The sequence below is a fragment of the Triturus cristatus genome, chromosome 3_2 (genome assembly GCF_964204655.1).
Source record: "Triturus cristatus chromosome 3_2, aTriCri1.1, whole genome shotgun sequence".
NCBI lineage: Eukaryota > Metazoa > Chordata > Amphibia > Caudata > Salamandridae > Triturus > Triturus cristatus.
The window spans coordinates 1,028,355,780-1,028,375,942 of record NC_140584.1 but is presented as its reverse complement, the minus strand read 5'-3'; the positions used below and the strand labels follow the sequence as shown (position 1 = coordinate 1,028,375,942).

The following is a 20,163-nucleotide window of genomic DNA, read 5'->3' as shown; positions in this document are numbered from 1 at the left end:
TTCTGTGAAATAGTAAAAAATTAAGCCAATGAGGAAGAAGACATTTTCAATACTTCTCTGTGACTACATATGTAGGGAAAATATATTATTGCCTTTGCATTTTGCATTGTTGCATTTATACATCACTCCATGCCCCTGAAGAGGCACCCGAGAACATACTGTATGCATTTTGCACAATGTTTTAACAAGCACAATGGTTACTAGGTGAGGAGTGTGAGCATTTGTTGAACGCAATATTGCAAATATAATCACTGTTAAGTGATCGTGGCGTATAGTTATCATTTCATAGGATCATAGAATCGTATTAATTATATTTTTTATACGAATCGATGCTATTTCATTGCACTGGAGCTATGATTTCTATATGATATGATAACTCCTTATCAAGTTTAACAAGCATTTGCAATGCAACAGGTCCCACATTTACACGAGTTTGAGCTTTGACATTGTGAATGCCTTTAATTTATGTTTTCGTTTGTGAAACATAAATAAAAAGCAGTCATTTACAATGCCAATAGCTTAAACTCGCGTAAATGCGAGACCTATTGCATTGCAAATGCTTGTTGATCACAGATATCCCTGCACCTTAAGGATCGCGAGTCGCGGTCCCTTTAAGAGTGGGGCAGAGAGACCAGACAAAGCGCGGCCATCTTGGTCCTTGGGCCGGCGACAGATGGCGCAATAGACCCTTTGAAATTAAAATCTTCTTTTGGGTACCTGCACCCCCTCTCTGTGGCACGCCAGCCAGCGATACAATGGGCTAAGTCTCCCAGATTTTTTTTTAGAGAGGCATGCCACACACCTTAGTCTTTATATAATGTGACCCTTCACCCCGGCGGCTCTGACGACTGCAAGCTGCAACCAAACATGGAAAGGGCGTATTTAACTTTGACATTCGACAACGTCAACCAATGGAATTAAGTGAATGGATGACGTATATCCAATTGTGAGCGTACCTAGGCGGGTTCGGTCCAGAGCCCTGTGAGCAAGTTAGTGAGTTAGCTGCTGAAGAAAGGGGGGCTGCCGGCGGGGCCGCATCTCCCGCCATTTTTCAATAATCAGCCGCAGCTTTACCCGGTAGCGGTATCGGGAACCTGTGAGTGACAACCGAGGAAGGGTGATCTGGAGCTGAATAAGCGGAGTCGGCTTTGGCCCAGGTAAACTGTGGGCTTCTCTTGCCCTGCAATCCCGCCTGAGAGCCCGCCTGGCCCTACTACTGCCGCCGGGATGGCGCCCATGCTGGGCCGGAAACCGTTCCCTTTGGTCAAACCTCTTGCCGAACCCATTATTCCCGGGGACGAGATCTTCACCATAGAGCACAGCAAGGAGAGCTTCAGAAGCAAAGAGTATCCTTCTACTGCCAGTCGGCGAGTTGCGAGTGAGTGACTGTCGTCAGTGATGGGTTCAGAAGTAGGAAGCATCCTTCCACTGGCGCATGTGGGTGCCGGAAGGCTGTATTTTGTGTGGAAGTTGTGGTAACCGGGGTACGTTCACTTGGAGAAAGGGCATCACTGAAAACACATGCTTTACTGCTGACGATTTATCAGGCTCGGCCTTATCACTGGTGGCTCCCCGTGCGATAGTGTTTGTGCGCGCCCTCAATGAACTCCTCCGCGGATTCTCTCACCACCACCACCCTGTAACAGCGTCCCTTAAGTCTTCATAGCCCCTCTAGCATGCATCTATTTTGTTTTATAGGGTTACTTGTTGTAAAGGAAGATACAGAATCTATCTGTACATGTAGGATGCTTCTTTATTAGTAGTTTGGTAGACACAGGCAGGGTACCATGAAGCGTCAGAGGCTGTTGAGAGGTCTCTTTTCACACACAAAGCTTCACGCTGGTAGACACTTTGCTCACAAGACTTGGTGTTGGGCCACGACAATTCTCACACAGGCTGAAGAATGTTGCTGGAATTTTCCAGGTGACCACAAAGTCTTGGGTTATGGAACCACAAACGCCCAGGTTGCAGGCTGTCCAGAAGGTATCTGTACATGTAGGATACTTCTTTATTAGTAGCTTGGTTCCAGCATAGGAGATCAGGCTAGTAGGAGAAGATAGATGGTACAAAGACAGCCCCACCAGGAGCAGGCTCCTAACAGCTCAGCCTGAGTTGACTAACCGACACTCTAACACAGAGAGGCACTCAGGCATTCTATGATGTCATGGAACATTCTGATAGAGCAGTACAGTGGAGAATAGTAGACAAGTAATTTAGTACACTACTCCTAACAGTACGTGGTGTCTTAGCACTTTACATCACACAATCGCACGACAATGGATCATACGTGTATAAATCATTGTGTAGTAAATATTACACAAGACGGAGGTCTATAAGATGTAGGAGTTAAATGCCATCCATACTGATAATATAGTTTGAGTGCTTGGTCTGGCGAAGCATACACTGAGAATTTAAAACTTGATGCAGCGATTGGGAGTTGTCTTTACTAATAAGAATTGATTTGTACCCAAGTGAACTATTTTTACAACATTAGGACAATGAATTGTCTGTGGAAAAAACGAAGTAACGTATACCTTACAGTTTGCATGCAGCTCTTTGATGACAGTTAAAAGCAACCAGTTCTGTATTATGATTTTAACATATAAACTGCAACTAATAATGGGGTTTCTATTTTACAGAAGCAGGAACCCACTGAACTATCTCGTTACATACACTTTGTGATTTGCAACAGGCATACTAAGCGCTACTTTACTTTAGACAAAACTCCGATCTCTCTTCAACAGGTCTGTTAATCATTAGTTATCATGGCGTTTTGTTGCTAAACACTGATCGGTGTTAACAGGGTTAAGAGGGGACCGACATTCACTATTAAAGTTATAAAAGGTATGCTAAATGTTGCTGGGCAAAGAAATAATCAATTCGTTAAGTTTGTCTTAGTTGGATAAGTGTTTATTATGGACAGAACGCGGGCGTGATAGGGATGGAGTAGGGCAGCACGGATATTAGCGTTGAGTAATACCTCCGTTTGTGGAAGGTGCGGAGTACTGCATGTGCACTTTCCTTGAACTACGACGGGCGAACCGGTAGTTGTCGCGGCAGAAGTGTATAATTCCATTCGGTGTTTTAATTGAGTAGGAGCACAATGCGCTACTCTGTGTGCTGGGTCTATACAGGGATGCCTTGGTGCAAGCCGTGAATGGTGCGTTGGGCCTTGGTTTGCTTTTAAATCAATATTTTGCTAGTCAGCATGGACTATGAAAGGGAGGTGGAGTACTGGGGAAGCCACGAGCCGCTTCTGCTTACCCGTACTGCTAAGGACTGAGGGAGGAGGATGGGTTGGGTAGGGAGGGGGGGGGGGGGGGGGAAGAACCTGTAGGCAATGGCATTAGATGGTGTGTATGACCATCGTATATGGTTACAAAGATGGCACTCTCGGAGGACGACAGTATAGATCGAGGCTAGACTTAATATATATCTCACCACAAATTTGTGGATGCGCATATAATTCGTAAATGGTTTTCAGGGTCGGTGGAGTGGTAGGTCTTTGGTTTTTAAGGCGGGGGGGGGGGATAACTGGTTTTGACCAGGCTCATCTGAGCTTATAGGGTGCTCTGTTCTATAGTATTCTTGCCTTTAAACCTAGAGCATTCTACAGTTTCAAGGCACTTGTGTTTTGAGTACTGTGTAACGAAAGTTTAGAAATTTCTTCACGCCTCAGTAAACAAGTGTGTTCCAATAGCACTCAATGGACCGTTCTTTTACTCTTCTAGGCGTCAACCTGGAGTTGATGATGTACAGTGCAATTTAATTGGTGTCGCTAGCTGTCAATTACCCCATGCGTTTTTTGTTGTTTCAGATTTATACAGCGCTTTACATGAGCACTGGTTGCATTACACAAGGACACTTTAATATTTGGTAGGCACGGGGTGATTACATGATTTGCACAGGATGTTGAGCCGAGGCTAGAACCTCTTTCCTCAGCTCCAAAGTCAGTAGCTCTAGCTGTAAGGCTACATCCTCTCCCGTTTGACTGGCTGCTGGGAATATGATTGTTGAAGTCACTGTAGAACCCCCATGGCTGTCATTTTGTTTACAGCTTGGAGTTGACTGACATTTAAGTAGTTAGATCGGTCATTTTTTCAAGATGCTTTTTTTTGCTAATATATTTATTGATTTTAACACATTATCAAACAGCACACAAAACAATTTGTAGTATCCTATGTGTCTTTATCCCGTTGCTTTCTCCCTAGCAGCTCAGCCAGTGTGAATGTGCCGGTTGGAATGTTGGTGTAGTGATGAATGGAATGTTTGACTGCCTGTGAGGTGAAGTGTGACAGTTGGAGAATGGGCTGAGCAGCAGGCAGGCTGCTCCTCGGGGGAGCTGCTCTACTTGAACTTAACAGCCTACAACTAAGACTAAATAAACCTACTTAAAATGCATCTTGGCTACTGAACTTAATCATTCCCCAATTGCAGTGACTCCCACCTCCACATTTATCCTCCTCCCTACCCCCCTGCCATGACAGGAAGACATGTCAAATATCACACTTTATTCTTTGCCACGGGACACATGTCGAGGTCATTCCGCTCGATCACTGAGCTTTCCAGCCCTTCACGATCTTCCCCCAACCATCTTCTGGTAAAGAGCCCTCCCTTAAGATTGTAGTCACACCCACTCATTTGCCTACAATCCAGCCCCGTCCAGACCCCAAATTCCTCTGACAGCCTGCCCCTCATAGACCAGTTTTTCCAGTCTACAGCAGATAATCCATCTCCCTGGCCCAGTCCTGTAACCATGAGCTCTCTTCACTTCCCCATTTCCGCGCAATCTCTAATTTTTCCAGGAGGGACCCCAGGTTCCATAATATCTTATGATATGAAGTCCCCTGTACCCCCGACATGGTAGGCTGAGCGAGAAATGTGATTTGTTCCCTGAATGCCTCCTCAAGCCGAACTTTAACGCCCTCCGAGAACGGGTGGATTACGGAGACTCCTATATGGTATGCAGGAAGGACCCTCTCTGACCGCAGGCATACATCACTTTCCGCTCTTCTAATCTTCTATAGAAGTTCCCTTGTGTTGTATATCCTGTTACGGATTTTAAATTCAACATAATCATGCCCGTGTGGCCACCATTCGCGGATGCTGGAGTGCCTCCTGCCACTCGTAGTCCTCCAAACTAGCCACATCCAATCCGCCTGCCGTTTCGTTGATAACTGTGTTAGCTCACCCTGTGTGTTATTAAAGAGTCTTAATTGGTTAATGAAGTTGCTTTAGTCGTATGGTCATCTAGTAATTGTCCCTATAATGGCGACTTCTTCATCAGGTGCGATCCTTCTATCGGCCCCCTTCCCCCCCCCCCCCCCCCCTTTCCCCCCTGGCATGCTTCAATTTGGTAGTGTAAGTTTGGGAGAGTGCCATATTGTATTCCTTTCTAAGATGTGTGTAGTTCACCGTGCTATTCGTATCCCATTCTTCCCGAAGTGTGAAAAGTCTGATGGCACATCCTTTAAAACCTAGCGTGGTCGGTACCGCTTTGTTTTGTGCCCACCCATAATGGGGTTCTTGGGGTCAGTCTCATTCCCCCCTCCCCCCCTCCCCATGCCTATCAAGACAGTGCCATATTCTGCACGCTGCCGCCTTGGTCTCTAAATCCTGTCATTTTTAACATGTGCTCTTTGATATACGTGGGCTGTAGGTGTTCATATTGTGAAATTATCCTGGGTGTATGCAGTAAGTTGTTGCTTCAAGAAGAGTTAATAACTTTTCTGAAGGGGTAATGTTGACAGTTGCATATGAAGTTCAAGTTACCGTTGGTATGTTACCATGGCTGGTATCGCTCCTTTCATGTCACTGTGAATAATGATTCTTCTAATGGCAGTGTGGTCTAATGGGTGTAGTGAAAGCACCTCAGGATGCATTAGATGTGTCTGGGGGTGGTGACTGGAGTTGATCAAGAAAGGTGTATCTGCAGTAGTTGCTTACTAGCACCAACCTTCTTGGAATTGTATTGCAACACTAAAATTAGAATGGCAGACTGGGTGGTGTGGGGCAAACCATCTGCCTTGATAATTTTAGTTGGTGCTCGAATGAACTGTGAAATGTTTAAGTTCTTAGTGAAACATGTTTTGTGTAGATGAACACCTATATAATTTTTTAAAACTGATAAATAACAGTGATGCACTTTATGAATAGGTGTGGTGAGGCTGCTCAGTGTAGAACATAGGAACTTCTGCTTAGCGTGACACTTGTAAGGGGCTTATGTCTAGATTGTTTACTGCACGTTGAATTGAGTTGTTACTTTGTTCTCTTGTTAACTGGTTGCTCTGGGATTAGTTTTGGTTTGGCTTTTATCTTTTTGGGACTTGCACGCATAAGTTAATATCCCATTTCAATCTGTCGTAGTTGGGAGGCAGGGTCGTCATCCAAGAGTCTGGAGCGGTAAGTTCTTTATTTTATGTTATGCTTATAGTTTATACACCAGGTAGTTCATGTCATGGCTTCATGCTCCTTTAATCTGCCCCAGTCTTTCGCTCCCTAACATTCTTGTAGCAGCATCCGCTGTCCTCATTCTAGACTCCAGCTCAGACAAACGGGGAATGTGGACACAGTCTGCTTTTACAGAACAAAGAAAGCAAATATCTCTACCTACAACGTTCCTTTATATTTTTTTTAACTTTCTCTTTTTTCGTTCTCCTTTCTTTTGCTTCCTCTTTCTCTTGTGCATATCCTCTCCTTGCTTCCCCCTTCTCCTTGCAGCTAATGCTGACTGGGTTTTTAGGTCTCGCCTAGCGACGCAGCGCATGGGCTGCGCGCCTTGGCGAGACCTATAGTAGTCTGTTTGGCGACCGAAGGGGGACAGGGAAGTGCACGCTCACGGCGTCTTTCAGGCAGCCCACGTGCACGCTCACGGCGTCTTTCAGACAGCCCATGTGCATGCTCACGGCGCCTCTTCCAGCTAGCACCCGGCGCCTTTTCCAGCTAGCGCCCGGACAGCCGATGTGCACGCTCACGGCGTTTTTCAGACAGCCGATGTGCACGCTCCTGTAAAGTGCACGATGCGCGGTCCGCCCCCTCCCATTCTGCGTCCGGTCCGCAGCACTTCTTGTTAATTGTTACTTTCCGCCCATTACTCTCTACAGTGTTTTTGTACCCGTCCCCTCGATGGAGCGGCAGAAAAGAACTTTCCCTTTTCGTGTTCTAAGCATTTTGTTGTCTGAGATGGCGCTGCTTATTGGCTTCCATGTGACATCTACACTAATGTAAAGAGCAGCACACTACACATATAAACATATAGAAATCATTTGGTCTGCTTCTTAAGGAGGTTTATTAATTTGTTTACATTTCGTATTTCACTTTACTTCACCTTGTGGATACTCATAAAGCCGTATAGTTCGAGTTAATGTCCAGGTTTGTTAAATTGCAGGAGTCTTGTTGTCTCTAAAGCGTTAATTGCTGGAGCTGCACAGAAGAACAGAGCCTCGCACTTTCCCCTTTCTTGTTATTTATGTTTCTCCCTCAGGCCGACTGCTGTGCTATGTTCCTCTCGTTGTTTTGGGCCCCTCCCTCCAAACCTTCTTGGCACAGTCACTTCCTTGCTGTCTGCTGCTGTGCTGAAGTCCCCCGCCCTCTGCCGAGTTTTTTGTTTCATGTTCGTTACTCGCTCTGTGATTGGTAAGTGCCGATGGTGTTAACCAGCTAGCCGCGGAAGAATAATTGCAGAGGTCTTGGACTATGAAACTCTGCAAAGTGAGCGCCCCTCGAGAGTATTAAGTGCTGAGGCGCCCTGTAGTGGCGCACTTGGTGGAGAGCACAGAGCGAACAGGAAGGCTTTTGTTGTAGGCACTCACCACCCAGGACAGCAGTCGGTCAGTTGTGAATCCTTGCAGAACATGGGCATGTCCGCCTGGACTACTGTGCACGTGAAACGTGGGCATGCCTGCGGGTACAAAGGTGTTGTCTTGCTGTGATAGAAATTATGCCGAGGGGACCTCTGCCACCCTGCCGGACAAAGAGCCAGCTCGCAGGGTTCTTCACAACAGTGACGGGGGTTTTAAAAATATCCACAAAGCTAATATGGCGAGATATGAGCATAGATTATTAAACAGGAGACATTCCTCGTTTTCAATACGCTGAGTTTGTCAATGAATTAATTCAGGTGAAACTCCGAGATCAGGTGCCGAAAACACTTATTGTCTGCACTCTCAACTTTATGATTAAATACCTTAATCCCATATCGAAGCCTACTCATGCCCTGTTTCTGGCCCCAAATAACCGCAAAGAAAGATGCTCAAAGAGAGGTACTTGTCTTGTGATTTATTGAACCGGTAACCGCTTTAAAAAAAGAAAATGAGGACAATAAATTGGTCTTCGATAGAACTGCTAAAATGAAAGGTTAATCAGGAATTTAATTATATTCCCTGACAGCAGCCATGGCTGCCAAGGGGAATGTCCTGCAGCTGCAGCCTGAGAGCAGCTCAACAAGTGCACCCTTTGAGGCAGCCGATATTCCCCAGCTGCGGGGTGGGGAGGGCTCTGGGTGCGGCCTGGCAGCGGTGACGCAAGCTGCAGTCCGTGGTCCCCAGGAACATCGCTCCAACTAATAGGATCAAGAGAAATGTTGATAAAAATGGAAGAGGACGCCAAAGCCAGATGTGCAAACATACAATATTCATATGAGCCATTGGCTGCACACACCATGACGTCATGAATATGGTAATTAATCAATTCCTTAAGCTGGGTTTCCTCACAATCCTTGGTTTGTTGTTATTGCTAGATGTCCTGAAATGACAGTCCCTACATATGCACAGGAAAGTGGGTGTAGTTCTGTGTAATATTTCTCCATATAGAAATATACTTTTATTTTATATTCGCCGAATGTTAACTGGCGCGCGCACACAGTGTTAAACTGCAATGTGAGAACTCTGTTTTCACCCTACCTAAGCAATTTAACTGTGACAAAATACAGACTTTTGCATAAAACGACAAGCATTTACAATACAATAGGTCTCGAATTACTGAATGTTTGAGCTATTGGCATTGCATTGTTTGCAACACCAATAGCTCAAGCATTTGGTAATGCGAGACCTATTGCCTTGCAAATGCTTGTTAGGTCTGTATTAGGCAAAACGTTTTGATTTTACAAATATTATATGTTTAATATAGTTACTTGTAGGGGTTTCAGCAGATTTCATCCTTTAGTCTGTGGTTTGTCTCAGTCACATTGTCACATTCTGTTTTCCGTAAGTTACGGCATGCTCTTCTTTCCCAAAGAACACATCCGCACACAAAGTAGTTCCCTTCAGTGCCAGGGAGTACTGTGGCAATTCTCCCCCTCACCCCAATTGATTAGGGCTCAGCATATACACCCAAAAAATCACATTTTGCAGAAACCATGACTAAACAAGAATTGCCAAAAAGCTGTCCGCTAACACCAGACCTATTGGTTTTGGCAATGTTTGTTTTCATTTTCCTTCTTAGGAGTTGTCACCATGAATACTTTAGATTGCTACTGAAAGGCAACGTGTAATTTTAAGGTAAATCAGTGGTTTTTCTTGTAGCATAAGAGGAAGGATGCCTCCGGTTAACATGTTTCCAAGTCATCGTTCTGCGTTTTTACATCATTCTCTGATGCAGAATATCTTTCTGTTATTTCAATGTAGGTATTTAATAGAACCTGTTGAAGTAAACTCTTACTTTTTAAAATCGTTCTAGTTAATCCGAGATGTTCAATGATCTCTTACATATCTGATATTTAACAGATGTGACCGACGTATACTGAAGTTTAAGAATCCATTTAAGTTTTCTGCCTTGTCACCCTGAAAGCCTCGGAAGAAAAGGGTAGTGTAACAAACAGTTGAATGGGTACAATGGCATTCTTGAAAGCATGTGGATAGGTACCTTCATCAACGTTTTAAGAGTTTTTCGCTATAAGCTGTAGCTGGTGTTAAGTTGTTGCTAGTGAGCCTTGCTACATTGGCCATGGAGAGGCATGCTGAGTTGCGTTTTTCCACCTCCGAGTTTACTACTGGCACCATCCTGTGCCGCCAAAGGCCTTCATTTCACCTTGTTGCAAAATTGGCAAAGTGTGCCGATTAATCTTTCAGTTTTCCATTTCGCAAACTTCGCTCCTTTTCAGGAAAACTGAATAGCTTCATTTATGGGAAGTAGCTCAGAATGGTAATAATGACTTTTTTTTTTTTTTTTTTTTTAAATACTACGCTACAGAAAGGCACTTTTTATTTGGTGTGTTCATAGCTTTAAACCGACAATGCAGAGGGAGTATTCATGCATATTTTATAAAAAAATGGAGTTGACCAATGTATACCACAGATTTACAAAGTGAAAATTCACTGATATCTTGTTTTACCAATTGACTTAAGTCTTTTCCGTCTGCAATTTGGGCATTTTGCCATTTCTTGCTTCTGTGTGGCTGTTTTAGGCTAGGTTTATTCTGAATAGCAGAGTATGAAAAGGTTCCATCTGCTTTATCTATCTCATGCATTCTGGTGGCTCTACTATAGAGAACTATGGTTTGCAAGAAGATGAATAGGAAGACTATAAAAGATGGGGTATTTATTTATTTTATTTGATAAGTTTTATATAGCGCTGGCTAGACCTGGAGGTATACATGCTTTACATAAGGATTTGTGAGGTTACATGGTTACAAACAGTTACTGGAGCATGGCAATGCATACTCCAAGACAATCAGCAATGATACAAGACGAATGTGACATGGGAGGAAAAGGGGTGAGGTAAGGTATCAGGGGTAGAGACGAGGAGAACTTATGTCCAAGGTCTGTCTGGGTAGGTGACGGCCAAGGGGGTGACCCACAGTCTATTTCCTCTATAGCTGTCTAGCCAGCTCCACCGGACATCGGCCATGTTGATCGGTCTCTTTGCGCTTAGGAGTTCGTGTAGAATTTAGTTTGTGGGGGAGGCTCGGGCTCACTCTTTTCTTGTATTCTCTGCTGCTGTGCTTGGGTAGTGAGTTGATTATTTAAAGTTTGCCGGGGGCACTTAGCTGATTAATCCCCCCCCCCTTACCCCCCATATTCGGATATGCATTAGGCGGGGTAGGCCGCTATTTTAGGGATAGGCATCATCCTTCCTGGACCAGTTGTGCTGCTGCTTTTTGGCCGTAGCTTGGCTGGCTGGTGACTGCTGCACTCCCGAGGCCCTGTAGCCACGTCAGATCGCCTCAAGGCGTCTCCGCCTTGCCCACTGGGAGGAGCAGTTGACATTTTAGGATCAGGTACGATCCTTCCTGGACCCGTGTACTGCTGCTTTTGGGTCTAAAACAAGGGATAGCTCCAGATGTCCCCAGTGGCGGCCAGCTTAGGGTCATGCATTGGGTACAGTTCTATACTCTTCCCCTCACGTGGTCTTCACTCTGCGGACCCAGAGGCCTCCCACTTGTGACCTCCCACTTGTTTGGTGCCTCCTGGGTCTCTGTGACTGGGGTTTGTCTGCCTTGGTGCTGCGGCCGACATGTTGGGATCAGGCGAGCCGAAAGAGGGGATCTGCTCCATGCCTGATGTTGCCTCCTTGCCTGTGGCTGCACCTCACTGGCCTTGGAGAGTGCAGGTAAGTGTGCCCCAGCTGAAGCGCCACGTACACAACCTATTCGGCTCTCTCAGTGCCCCGCCAATCACGGGAACCAAGAGACCTGGGGTACTCTATTCACCGGACCCAGCCTGCGACCGCACTGCCGTGTTTGCCAGTAGCTACTTCTGCTGGTGGTCTCTGTAAAGCCCTGTGCCCCTCTGATGCTGCCACTGCTCTGATCTCAGCAGCGCCGTGTCTCTCATCAGTCGTAGATCCAACCTCCGGGGTTCGGCGCCATTTTGGTGGTTCGCGTCGGCAAATCCAGCGATAACTATTGTTTCCTTGTGGGCCATTCGCATATATTGGACTCCCGCGGTTCCCCGACTTGTCCGACACAGATTCCTGTGTTGATCAGCAATGTTGAAGCTCAAAAACAAATAATTGTAAATGATTCCCTTAAAGTCGTGGAACATGCCAGTGTGTCCCGTGTGTTTGGTAGACTCTGGAAGATTATTTGGCTTCTGGCTTCTTCTACTCTGTGCTACTGACCGTTTGTTTCTTGCTCCGCCCCCGCCTCAGTCAGCAGCAGAGCGAGGAGAAAGACGCCGAAAGTTGCTGAATCTCCGGCTCCCGGCTTATAGCCCCAGTCCGCCGCGCATGCTGTCCTCCAAACAGCGGGGGTCTCCGCATAACTCCGGGCAGCCGGGTGTCATGTGCGGGTGCCAAGTGCGGTTGGCGGCAGAGCGTGGTTTGCTTGGGAGTTCTCCCCACAGCGGCACATCGTGTTGCCCCACTTTTGCCCCACTTTTTTAATCTCTGCACCACCTGGGCAAGCGGCACTCTGCAACCTGCAAACAGCAGTGGCCCTGTGTGCCCCGTGAGCCCCGCTTACCTCTCCTCCAACTGCTTCGTGCTCCCGCTTCCACGCTACCTGGCTGGAAACAATCCTACACCATTTGGTGCACATGGACTATCGATCAAACGCAAACTAATCCTGCGAATAAAGCATGCAGAACTTGGTTTGAACTCGGGCCCAGGATTTCACGGTGACACGGCGCAGCGCAGCAGTAGCGGCAGCAGAGGAGTGGGAGCACTGCAGGAGTGCTGCAGCTACACCGGGGCTAAGTAACGGCCCGGGTAGCCCCGCAAACCTTTTACTGTGCGCAAAGGGGACCGAAGATGGCCGCAGGGAAAGGTGAGCGCGGCCGCCATTAGGTGCAGCCGCTGAGTGTGTGCCCAGTGAGTCCGAGTAAGCGGCCCAACTAGGTTGGGTGCGGCCTACGGGTCACCAGTGTGCCCTGCTCTGTCTACCTACGTTTACCTAGTAATTACCTGGTCTCCCTAGCTCACCATCTATTTTGTCTCCGGATTAATCAACATATCACAGTGGAGGCAAGTTCACAGCAAGTGCCGCAGCGCTGCACATTTATATTGCCCCAAGATGATAAAAAGGATTCCAGTTACCAGGTCAAGGTCAGCTGTTGATGCCAATGGAATCACAGTCCCAGCAGGGCCATTAACTAATGATCCCAGCATAACGCGCACAAATGCTCAGGAATCGAGCCAGTTTTCGTGGCCCTTAAGATACAGATAACTAAATACCTGCTTTCTAAGCCCTTAAATGGAGTTTCAGCCAATGGTAGGGCAGACCACCTAAGAAACAACTCGAGCGTCAAGGAAGACCTCTCTCGCCCCCCCCCCCCTCCCCTCCGCCAAGTTTCCAGGGCCTATGCCCTATGAAGACAAAACGCTGATCTTTTTCTTGCCCAAATATGGACATTGTTAACAGTCTTACTCCATTGCCCTTGGGGCCAGACTCTGTCCCTAATGTTAACACAAGCTTTGCTCCAACGGACCTTTATTCATCATCTTTTACTGACCGTCTTAAATCAGCCTCACGTGTGCCAAGAAGATCTATAATAAGTGAAGCACAGATACACAAATCCCACTCGCCCATCCGGCAGCATCCTTCCTTGACCGCTGCCATAGGCTCTCCCGCTGCTCCGAAAAAACAAGACTTGGGAGAACTTTAAACATCATTTCTACAGTAACTTGAAACTAAAATTGAACAAACCTTGGAGTCCATTCCACAGCTGTATAGTTTATCTCAACCTAGAAAACCCAAGTTTAACAGCTGCCTCTGAGTCGCCAAAACTCACTAACCCACAATATACAACGGCCAAAGCTCTACTTTGGCAATCCTCCAAGATGAACTTGCAAATGGATCTCTTGCAGGCAATGGCTTTGTACTTGACCGATTTTGAAAGGGAAAAATGGACCACAATACAAACTTGATTCTTGCTTAGCAAACAAACTGCTCATGCGCGGCCATTGAGGACCAGTGGGCAAACCTTCCTGCGGGTTTGACCCCCTTAGCAGATTCAATCCGGGCCACAAGGCTCGAACCCCCAACACCCGCCCCCCCCCCCTCCCCGGACCACCCCCACAATTGACTCCAATTAAATCAAATATTGAACTTAACAATCAAGTTAACTTACCTGAAGATCTGCTTGCCAGCTCAATGAAAACATCATATTTGCCATCACCCACTGTTTTAAGTTTAACATCTTCGATGCCCATAACTGGAGCGCTCTACCTTTCAACTAGTTGTCAAATAGCAGAAGAATTTGACGGCGCTCCAGAGATTAAACAGAAGGAAGGCTCGCTCTCTAGGAAAGCAAAGAAAAAACGGAGTAAAGCACAAAGAAGGGTAAAAGCCAAAAATCGAGCGGCGTCCCTCCTTACTCTTACACATACAACTGAGTCAGACACCGGCCCTGTTAAGCTCTATCCAATTTTTTCAGCAAAGACCTCAGGAAAGAGGGATAGGGAAATGACATCAAACAATCGACGACTCCGCAAACAATCATCAATTAAGAGTTTAGCTGATGATTCCTCCCAAGGGGCAATTTCCCCCAACGCCACCTCTACTTTTCTTGATAATGAGAAGTGGTAAGTCCATACAACATCAACGCAGTCTGTCTATGGAAGGTCCAGATGTGAGGACTAACCTAGTCGCTGGGCCGACACTGCTGCCCATAACCTCGGACACAGGCGGAGGCTGGCATGCAACCATTGTCCAGTGCTGCACATAGCACTAACATGCAGCATCAACAGGCGTTAAAATCTCCTCCTCGACCAACGGTATGTAGACCCCCCCCCCCCCCCCCCCCCCACATATTAACTCACACTTGCCAATCAAGTCATACCGGGAACTTTGAGCAGCAGCCATTAAAAACTAGGAGTGGTCGAGGTCGTACTTACACCAAGATACCACGCCAAAGGCAATTATGATACTTTGAACAGAGGCAACATTCTGCGCTTATTTACCCACATACCATCATTGGAGCATATAAGCTCAGCAGATGTTGCCTGGGTTAAATTCCAAAGCTTGTCAGGCGACCCCCCCCCCACCCCCCACGACCAATCTACAGTGGTCGGGCTATACCAACAGTCACACCAGATGGCAATGCTGCGCGAAGCCAATCAATTGGCAGATTGGGGCATTGAGATTAGGCACTCTCCTCAAGACAGATACCCTCCTGTTTTAGTCAATAAACCTTTAAATACATTGACCTACTTCATCTTAAAATGCTCTGACTGTATCCGTCCAGGTAACAACCTTACCGGTACTCTCTCCCAGCATGAACCTTTGAGGATCACCTGCTCCACTAATCGGAGAAGAGTCTTCACTAGCAAACAGGACATTAACAGCCAATTTGGACATCAGGCCGAATGTGGCCGTCATTCGGCCCGACGGCATCTTTAAGTCCGTTAGAGGCAATACAGACTATACATTGAATGAGCAAAATAATCACTTAACAATAATCTCTTGGAATGTGGCTGGCCTTCAGAAATTGATTAAAAATGACTGCCCTAGATTACCTTCAAAGCAGTAATATAATTTGTCTCCAGGAGACATGGGCAACGTCTACCACAGCACTTTCCGGGTACTTTGAAATCCATGTCCCGGCCTCAAGACGTAATATCTGTGGGCGGCCAATGGGCGCCCTCTCTGTTTACACCAAGCATTCCCGAAGGTTGGAAGTAATCACACTTGCACCCCCCTCACCTGGAATCCAAGCATTACTTCTCAACGGAATTAAAAACCACTTATAAACCGCTTCGATTGCTACTATTCAATTGCTATGTCAACCCAGTTTTGCATCAGAGAAACCAAGAAATTGATGACCAGGCAGCCATCATTGGAGATCTTCTCATCAAATATCCTTATCCCAATCCACTTCTAGTTGGAGACTTTAATAATAGATCACTTGACAAGACAGGAAGGGAAAGTAAACCATCTAAAGAGGTCGCTGTACTGCAAGCCTTATTTGATGCCTGCTCTATATCACCCGCCCACAATCTTAAGAAAGCAAAGGATCAGACATGGGCCCCGCTTCCAACATACAGGTACATCTCTACAATCGATTATCTATTCATTGGCAGTACACTAGCCTTACATCGGAATTACTTTGATATTGACAATGGAGTAGAGAGCGACCACAGGCCCCTTAGAGCATCTTTTAGTCTTTCCATTGCTGTATCTTGCAAGTTCATACCTGTAGGCGAATCTATCACATTCTTCGCCCGTAAAGTCCCCTGCAGGATAAAATGGACCACTAATCTCGGCACAAAATTGTCCGCATAGATAATTAAAAATGAACAATTGAAAACCTCTTTTGGCTCACAAGCCCTGCTTGATTACTGGCCAACCCTCCTGATGGACCTGCATCGGGTGCTGGGTGGAATATTGGACGCTTGACTAAAGCAGGGGCCAAACGATCTAAACCAGTAACCAAATAAAGAAACGCTGGAAAGTAAGTGGAAGTGTCAAAATCCCCCAAAAGTAAAACGGAGGGGGGAAAAAGCGTTGCAGGGTGCTGCTATTGGATCGCTTTGAGCTGTCTATTAGAAACACGCATGGGAGCAACGCATAAAAAAATGAGTAGCGGACGCCTGGCTTAAAATTGTTCTCACTTAAGGAAAAAAATAACAGCTTCATTCTGGAAATATGTTAATCAAGTCAGCAATAGTGGCCAGTCTGAGGAGAATAGGTACCCGAGAATGTCTGGGTGAATCACATCAATCCGCTTTACAGCAGCAGGACAGGGGAGCTGCCAGCCCTCTATTCGCCCCAAGCACCAAATCATGAAAACATTCAGGGTCCGGACATCTTTGAAGCCGAAGTAATCAAGATCATTAGTCGCATGAGGAACGATGGCGTGCCGAGGCCAAATGGAATACCCGCTGCAGTCTTTAAATCAAATCGTTCCTTTTGGGCAGAGCTCCTAACGCTGCTCTTTAAACGAGCCTTTCTTACAGCCACAATTCCATCTACCTGGCAGGGCTCAATATTACATCCAATCTACAACAAGCATTTGCAATGCAATAGGTCTCGCATTTACGGGAGTTTGAGCTATTGGCAATGTAAATGACATTGCCTTTTTTTAATGTTTTGGGTTTTAAAACAAATAAAGGCATTGTCATTACTAATAGCATAAACTCTCGCAAACTTGAGACCTATTGCATTGCAAATGCTTGTTTGTTTGATCTGCTTAGCTGGGACGCTGTTCTGGTAATGAATTTGCTCCTCCTCTCCAGCTTTACATCGGAAGTAGGAGTACACTTGTAGCTTTCTGAAAAGCTGTCAAAAAGCTGTCAAGCGGGGGCTCGAGTGGGCAGACTGTCACTCTTCGAGGGAAGTATGGTTGTGAGGAATGTGCGCTGCTGTTTCTCTGTTCACACAGCTCTCCATTGCTTGCTCTCAAAGCCCGATAAGGACTATGATTGAGGGGTGCATATTCTGCTTGCTCATGTTGTACCTAAACAGGACGTCTTAGATGGAGCAACAGATCTTTGACTAACCAATAAGCTCTTCAAAACAAGCCCAAAGAAGGGGGACGGCGGAGATTTCAAAAATGACAATTAAAATAATGTAAGCGTTAGTAAAGGCTATAGTCTGCCTTTTTAATCAAAGGATTTATTATAGATAAGAGTTTGCGCATGTGAGTGCCTTTGGGGAAATGTGTGAACGGCTGTGCGAATCTATTATTGGGTGTGCATAGATGGATATATGAGCAAGTCACTCATGGAAGGATGGTTGAATAGATAGTTGAGTATTTGCAAGAGTAAATGAGGTACAAGTATACGAGTGCATGAATGAATGAAAGGGTGGCTGAGTGCATGGACAAGCGAGTGAATATAAATGAGTGCTACCTGGGTAGATTAGTGGATTATTAGAACGCATAGATCACGGACTGGTGAATGTATGGAGTGATTACTAAGTTTGCGAAAAACAATGGATGAATAATTTAATGAGTGCATGGATGGACAAGAGCGCAAGTAGAGGAGACTGGATGGTTATATATGAGTTAGTGAGTGAATGGACATATTTACAAGGATGAATGAGTGGGTGGATGAATGACTGGATGGATTACTCGATGCACAAGGTTATCCTGAGTTGTTGCAGTTTGTGGCAGAGGAAGCTACAAGGTTGGTAGGATATGTAAGACGGGACAATCCAGACCAAATAACACAAGTAAAAGAGCACAGCAGGCTATTCAGAGGCTGTGTATGTGCCCCTAACACACTTTGGACCCAGCTTCATCTCTGTCACATGGAACTATTGCGATGCCAACCACCTCTCCTTGGGGGTTAGACTGGGTCATAACATTATTTGATCACATGTTCATTCAAATTGTAACCTCTTGACAGAGCGCACATAATTGTCACGTGTGCAACTGTAATTACCATACACCGGCGGCTATCAAAATACCACCAAATTCAAGAAAAGGAAATGCTGTATTTACAGGACGGGGAGTGGGGGGGGGAGGGGGTTGTAGACAGCACAGTGAAGGGGTGATGTTAGGAAATTAATGGAGAAAGTAAAAATAGCGTAGAAGAGGAAGGATGTATGAGATCTTACCAATATTTAGTATTGTCAGAACTGAACCAATTTTAATTGTTTAATCACATCAAAATCATTGTTTTTACTCACGGATGGTTTCATTTTTTTGTGGAGTTTTATATAGCGCGAACTAGACACTAATGTATCAGAGCGCTTTACATGAGCACCAGTTATGTTACAGACTGATTTGAACTGCTAACCAGCATTGGCAACGCGAGTAGGTCTGGCTTGTTTGAATCGCATGTTCTGTGTGATGGGTCTGTATGCAAGCACAATTCACAGAGGAGTGACTTAAACACTCGAAATTGTTACTGGAAGTGCGTCATTTCACATTGGAATGTCACTCATAACTGAAACCATAGAAACAATAACAAATAGGAATTAAAAGGCCTGTCTGGTCTCCAGCTCTGCCCTTGCTGTCCTAGGCTTACTGTCCTATATGCTCCAGGCACGAGCATCTGTTGTGTTCTGGACACATCTGTGCACCTCAATGGCATAACATAGCCCCCCTCCTCCACCCGCCAGACCCTGGCCTAAAACCTCTTGACTGAGTCCGGAGGGGGCCCCTCCCGGTACTTTGCAGCGTGTGGGGCGTGGCTCAAGTTTTGTTACATCATGGGTGCGCCTCAAGCGCGTGCAAGCCTCCGGCACTGAAGGCGCGCGTGACATGCCTCCAGTGTGTTTGCGTGTAGCGGGTCTAAATGCACAGTTTATCTGCAAGCTTGTGTGTTTTGTTCTGTGAATGCCTGGGTGTGTTTATTTGTGTGCGCGCCGCTTTATGTGGCAAGGCGCCCCTTCTACTTGTATATATGGTGCGCTACGAGCCCGTGCTGGTTTGTGAAGAATTCCATCGAAGGCTGTTGCGATAATTCAGTGGCATTCATGCCACCGGATATGCTTGCAGGTCACCGGTTCGAATTCCAGGTAGATAAAAGAAGTGTGCCTAAAAGCTATTCACGTTATGATATGTGCTAATACACAGCAATTATCGAAATGAAACGCAGGAGTGCATCCTTGTGTTATATTTTAACTAGTTTTTTGTGTGAGTACTCGTGACCCAACAACATGGTAGTGTTGATCGCTCATAATTTACTAACAAAAGCAAATGATATTAATGCATGTTCTAATTAAGATTGAAGTAGGTTGTCACGCTGCAAAGGAATGACTGAAGGGTTGTTGTTCAATTACACAGTCGCTCATGAAATATTTAAGTTACCAGCAGGAAGTGGGATAAGGGAGGGGGTGGCAAATGGTGTGCACTTTCGCGGCCGCTTTGATGTTCTCAGTGGCTGCGCGGCTCACTAAGAACATCAAAGCAGCCGCGAAAGTGATCAGCAGGCTGCCAAATGGTAAGTGATCAGCAGGCTGCCAAATGGTGCGCGCGCCCGGCGCACATGCACTGTAGTTGGCGGCCTGAAAGCACTGGTTTGCACTTCCAAATCCCCCTTTTCCAAAAGTTCTCGCGAGCGCAGCGCTAAAGCGCTGGCTCAGGCGAGACCTAAAAAGGGCAACTGCTCCAATCCGGCCATTTATAGGTTAATAGCATTATTGGACATCGAAGCTAAGGTCTACGGCAATGTCCTGCTGGCTGAACTCAAACGGAGTTACAGAAAACAGCATCTTCCCCTCCCCCCTCCCCTCCTCCCGTACTCAGTCCGGCATTCGATCAGGCTGCTCTACAATAGATAACATAATAGCGCTGTCTTACTTGTCCTGGAGAGCCACTCAGGCCAATCATCTACCTC

The 20,163-nt window shown here is 46.1% G+C and overlaps 1 protein-coding gene across 1 annotated transcript in view; it reads left to right on the top strand.

Annotated features, from left to right (window-relative positions):
* The first annotated feature begins 633 nt into the window (after positions 1 to 633).
* Positions 634 to 20,163, top strand: part of BAZ1B (bromodomain adjacent to zinc finger domain 1B) — a 314,567-nt gene continuing 295,037 nt past the window's right edge. The window contains exon 1 of the mRNA XM_085649665.1: positions 634 to 1,346. Within this exon, the coding sequence (XP_085505791.1) occupies positions 1,228 to 1,346 (119 nt within the window). The 5' untranslated portion in view covers positions 634 to 1,227. The remainder of the gene's footprint in view (positions 1,347 to 20,163) is intronic.